The sequence below is a fragment of the Amblyraja radiata genome, chromosome 25, assembly GCF_010909765.2.
Source record: "Amblyraja radiata isolate CabotCenter1 chromosome 25, sAmbRad1.1.pri, whole genome shotgun sequence".
Taxonomy (NCBI): Eukaryota; Metazoa; Chordata; class Chondrichthyes; order Rajiformes; family Rajidae; genus Amblyraja; species Amblyraja radiata.
In genome coordinates this window covers 15,938,164-15,944,010 of record NC_045980.1, presented here as the reverse complement: position 1 = coordinate 15,944,010, position 5,847 = coordinate 15,938,164, and the positions used below count along the sequence as shown (strand labels likewise).

Below are 5,847 nucleotides of genomic sequence, written 5' to 3'. Positions count from 1 at the left end.
CAGCTTTTCTATCATCAATAAATTTTGGCTCGGACTGAAAACTTATTTCCTCAATATTTCTTCAATCTATCCTCGATTTATGTAGAACTGCGTTAAGACTAATTTATTAAGACTGCTTTAAAGGCTTTTGGCACTTTGGCCTTCATCAGTCAGTATTGAGTAGAATTGGGAGGTCATGTTGCAGTTGTATTATTATGTTGGTGTGACTGCATTTAGAATATTGTGTTCAGTTCTGGGCACCATGTTATAGGAAAGGTATTGTCAAGCTTGAAAGGGTTCAGAAAAGATTTACGAGGATGTTGCCAGGACTAGAAGGTGTGAGCTATAAGGAGAGGTTGAGTAGGCTTGGTCTCTATTCCATGGAGCGTAGGAGGATGAGGGGAGATCTTATAGAAGGTGGATAAAAATGCTGGAGAAACTCAGGGGGTGAGGCAGCGTCAATGGAGCGAAGGAATGGGTGACGTTTTGGGTCGAGACCCTTCTTATAGAAGTGTCCGAAATTGTGAGAGGAATAGATTGGTTAGATGCAGAGTTTTTCACCCAGAGTAGGCTAATTGAGGACCAGAGGACATGGGTTCAAGGTGAAGGAGAAGAGATTTAATATGAATCAGAGGGGTTACTTTTTCACAGAGGGTGTTGGGTGTATGGAACAAGCTGCCTGTGGAGGTAGTTGAGGCTGGGACTATCCCATCGTTTAAGAAACAGTTGGACAGGCACATGGATAGGACAGGTTTGGAGGGTTATGGACCAAGCGCAGGCAAGTGGGACTAGGGTCTGAATACTTATGTAAATGTGATATTTCAGTTATTTCTTTTTAATTAGTTTGGAAAAATTTCTAAACACCTGTTTTCACTTCTTCATTCTGGGGTATTGTATGTAGGTTGATTAAAAAAAAAATTTAATCCATTTTAAAATAAGCCTGTAACGTAACAAAATGTGGAAAAAGTGAAGGGGTCTGAATATTTTCTGAATGCACTGTATTTAAAAACTTTCATCTCAATTCCAGCTTTGGCAAATGGCAAGATCCTGACTTTATCCTTACCTTATTGATTTTTTCATTTTCGGGATCTGTGTGAGCCTGGCACTTATTGTTCATCTGTATTTTCCCTTGAGATGGCGGGAGTGAGACTGCCTTGAACTGCTGCCTTCTTTCTGGTGAAGGAACTCCGACAGTGCAATTGGTTAGTGAGTGTAAGATTTAGACCTAATGACAACAAAGGGCTGCTGATTATATTTCCAAGTCAGACTGGTGTACAATTTAAAGGAAGACTGGAAATAGTGGCATTCCCATGCACACTGTTGTTGGAGTAGCTTGGGTGAGAAAATAGTATACTTTGTAGATGGTACAATCTGAAGCCACTTTGCACTGATGGTGGAGGGAATGAATGTTTAAAGGGGTTAACAGGCTGTTTTGTCTTGAATGATGTTTGGCTTCTTGAGTTGTAGGTGTTCATCCAAGCAGATAGTATTCCACTATAGTGTTGATTTAAGCCCTAGTAGTTGGTAGAAAATAATTGGAATGACAGATGAGTCACCAGCTGTAAGATTCCCAAACTTTGACTCTTGTAGCAGAAGTATTTGTGGCTGGTTCAGATAAGGTTCAGGTAGGTGCCAAGTGGGAGGAATCTGAAGAGCACCAACTGCAACTCAATTTTTCCCTATATCTTGTTCTACAAATACTTTCAACTTGAGCTTTCTACCTTTATATATTCCAAATTTTTGTTTCAGCCTCCCTGTTGGCAGGGATTATTTGAATAATACGAATCTGAATGCTAAAATGTATTTAATAAGCTTTTATTTACATTATATGTATAAAAAATCTGCATGTAAATTACATTGTTATTCCTGTAAGCAGTGATTACTTATGCAATCACTATTATAACTTAAAATATCAAAATCTGCCTGGAATGAGTGCACTTTTTTCTAGATGTTGACTGGTTCAGTGTATTCCAGGCATAAAGTATCCCAATCATGGTCTTTGCCATCAGCTCTCTCCTACAGTTAGGCAGAGAAAAGGCTCAAGCTATTGGGAATTTTGGCACCAGAGAAAATAATTAATGCAAGCAGGAGTTTTATTCTATGTTCCAATAAAATATGTCCCATAGCTCTTACAACAGTTAGGGCTGCATCAACTTTGCTTATACGGTTGAAGAGGAATGCTCCAGAAGTAAAGGATCTGATATTTCACTGCACGCATGGCTTAAACTTCAGAGATTCTAAGGAAAGCGATTGAGGGGAATGAAATAGTTGAGGACAGTAGCAGTAAGTTGAAGGTAGGCTGCAATAACTTTGGTGGTTGAAAGGCAGCATTGATCTTGAGGAAGATTAATGCCTTAGATTGTCAGGCAGCAGCCCAGTCAAGTGGATCCTTTCAACTACCACCAAAGCAGACTAAATTTGCTGCTTAAAACCTGCATCACTGTTCCAACAACAGAATTTTGTGCACCAATGTCAAACAAGTGCTCGGTTGACATCAATGGCCGAGTGTCTTGTGCGCACAGAAGTGTTGGCAGCATGTAGGCCTACATGATTCTAAGAATGGCGAGTATCCCTGTTATGTTCAGTCATCATTGTAAAACACGACTATTCACTCTGATGGACTAGCAGTTCTGAGACATTGTAACAGAACATTTCAAAGGGAAAGCATTATTTTATGACAATTTAATATCTGCCAAAAGATATCCATCACCTTCCAATTGTCACAAGAGTCAGTTGAATCCTGCTTTGGCCTTCACTAGAAATAGTCTGCCTAATTTTGAACATTTTTGCCATTTATACACAAACACTATGAAGAGTGCAGTAGGTGGCAATATTGACACACATTGGAAGCACAAAGGCCATACTGATCACAAAGCACGTATGGATCACTTCCTTTAAATGAGTTAAATCTAGCTCCTAAAGTTGCAGTTAAAGTAGTGGCAATATCAATACCACCAGACCTTTACTATTGTCCCTGAATACAACAGATAAATGATGTTGGTTTCAGAACAATTGCCACTCTAACTGACAATTTTGTGTTAACAGACTACAGCATTTTACCAATAGAATTCATTTTTGATTAGGGAATTCACACACTGCTGTTTAACACTGAATGTGGGGAAAAACAGCAAAGATCAAATTATGCCCATGGTCCTCATTGTATTGCTACCCACAATTCCTCTCAACATGGATGAAGCCCCAACGTTCCTGATATTGCAATCAATTGCAAACCTCAACCCCTTATAACTGAAGCATAAATTGCAAAGAGCCTCAAAAGATTTTTTAAAGAGAGAGGGCCAATTATCCTGCGATTTCCAATTAAGATTTTATGTCCTATAATTTCCCTGTAAAACCTGGTCCTGTTCTATAGTATTTTTGTGCTGATCAATCTGATCCATAGGCAAAAATATTTCAGATTTAAGTGGCCACACTGCTTTTATATGGACTGCATGGAAATACTTAATACACAAACTTTCATTTCCAACTCCTTTCCATGTTTACCGACTTGCAACATGGATGGAAACAACTGAGAAAATCCCTACTTGCTTTTGGAGAAAATTGTTAACAGCTTAAGTACTACACAGCATTTAAAATGCTGCTCCATGAATTTACCAATAGTTCAGTATTGAAGACAAAAGTTTTATACAAATTCAGTAATGATAAAATGGCAACAACATTTGGTGGAAAACCAACATCTCATTATTTTACAGCTGATTGCCTTAAAGGCATGCAATGATGGCACATACAAATGTCACAAATCATTCCACGTGAAACATGTGGAACTATACAGAGATTAAACCACAAGTAACAAACAGGGAAATCTGAAATAAATTGCATTTCAATTGTATATAAGTAATAATGTTACCATTGAAATTTCCACATTACTCTCAATAAAGTAATTTCTGTACAAAAATATTTCTGCATAATGTATGATGTGTGGAGTGTAACAAAACAAAAATATTTATAACATGGTCAAAGTGATCCCAATGTGTGGTCAGATGCATCTATAAGATACCTCTTTTTTAAAGATGGCATTTTAAAAAGAACAGAAATGAAAATTTACAATGCACATGCTTTAGTTGTAAAACGTGCATAAAATCAATATTCTTCTCCCCACATGTTTATACGTACCAAGTAAAAACACTTGTGCATCAGTATCTCTTATACATTATTAAAACTTATGAAATAAATTCAAATTTGAATGATTTTCACATGTAGAAACATTTTTGTTCGGGTAAGTAGCTTTTGTTGCTACCCTTAAATTTCTGTCCTTTGCAGAGTTCATCCTTGTCCACTTGTCTGGTGGCAATAACAAGAAGCTGTTCATAATTAAATCTGATGAAATTAAATGTCCTTATCGTTTGTGTCCAGTTTCTCTCTTTGTTAAGTTAACTAAGTTTCTGTAACAGTTTCTCCTCTGACAAATTGAACTGAACGCTAACAGACATCTCTGCTATGAATTGTTCGCAACCTTCTTTTGTTACCTGCTTGCAGTAACGGAGATCTATTCGGCAGATGTTGCCACAGCGTTTGAAATAGATTAGGCACTGGTCAGTGACTTTATTGCAAACTGAAAAAGATATTATGCATTTTAGTATGGCAAAGATTCACACACGACCTTTGTTTTTTTTCTTATTCAAATTGCTCTGAGATTTATCTTCCACTGAACTGTGGTCCTTTGGATAACAATGCTTCAACATTCCAGGTTACACGTTCAATGACATCAAAAGACACTAATACATTCAATGATAGTCTGACACTCAGGAAGTTATGTCATGGGGACATTGCAGCATTTGGTGTTAAAGGTTGCAATGGACAATGTGCGGTTAAGTTAGCAAAATGCGTTTCTTCAGAGGTTATCAAACATATTGGAAGGAATGATTTTGAGAAAAGAGATGCAAGATAATTGAGAAAATGAGTGGATATGTAGTGGATGGCTTTTTCAAATGCAAATGTAGCAGCACCCATAAGAGGTGAACAAACTAAAAATCATGATATGTATATTGTAAATGGTTTAAAAAAAGGGTGATATTGGTCATGTTGATCATGTGAGTGGCAAAGTTAAGTTTCTGGTCAATAGTGAATTCCAAAATGTTGATAGCAAGGGTGTTACCTGTCATTTATCAGTCAACTTGGATATTATCTATGATGTACTGTATGTTGGCATAGAAAAGTGCTTTGTTACTGGTGTTATGATAGTCAACCGGATAAAGATGGTTGGATGGACTGGATGAAGCTCATTAAAAACTACTGTTATTATATTCAGTTAAGAGTTTGTGAGATTTAAAAAAAACTTTTCTATAATTGTTGACTGAACTAGGTTGAAAAAGGGAAATATATTTTTAACAATATGACAAAATACAAAATTCTAATTTGTGGCACATAATCATTCAAATGACATACATTTTAATATTAAATATCGTATCACACGCAGTTACCTGATAGATTGATTTCTGTTAGTGAGTCTCTTGTTGTTGTACCAACTGCTGTTAAAAGATTAATTGACTGGTCTGTCAGATGGTTACAGTAACTAAGATCTAGTCTAGAAAGCATCGGCATGTGCCTAATAATAAGCCGGAGTGTTGCATCTGTGATATCCAGGCCAGCCAAGTGAAGATCTGTCACATTACGTAATTTGCTGCGATTGTCAATCTGGCCTTTAAGAGAGAACAAAATTTTAGGCACTGCATTTTGAAAGTCTTACACTTACTTAATATAACTACTTATAGACACTTATAACTACTAATATAATTACTTAACACTATTGAAAGGCCTGGATAGAGTGGATGTGGAAAGGATCGTCTAGGACCAGAGGTCATAGCCGCAGAATAAAAGGACGTACCTTTAGAAAGGAGACGAAGAGAAATG

At 36.9% G+C, this 5,847-nt stretch overlaps 1 protein-coding gene across 5 annotated transcripts in view; it reads right to left on the bottom strand.

Annotated features, from left to right (window-relative positions):
- Window positions 1-1,778: 1,778 nt before the first annotated feature.
- kdm2b (lysine demethylase 2B) overlaps window positions 1,779-5,847 on the bottom strand; it is a 196,650-nt gene continuing 192,581 nt past the window's right edge. For all 5 annotated transcript variants that reach the window (XM_033043248.1, XM_033043247.1, XM_033043249.1 and 2 more), the window contains 2 exons: window positions 5,418-5,636; window positions 1,779-4,549 (listed from right to left, as the gene is read on the bottom strand). In XM_033043248.1, the coding sequence (XP_032899139.1) occupies window positions 4,368-4,549; window positions 5,418-5,636 (401 nt within the window). In that variant the 3' untranslated portion in view covers window positions 1,779-4,367. The remainder of the gene's footprint in view (window positions 4,550-5,417; window positions 5,637-5,847) is intronic.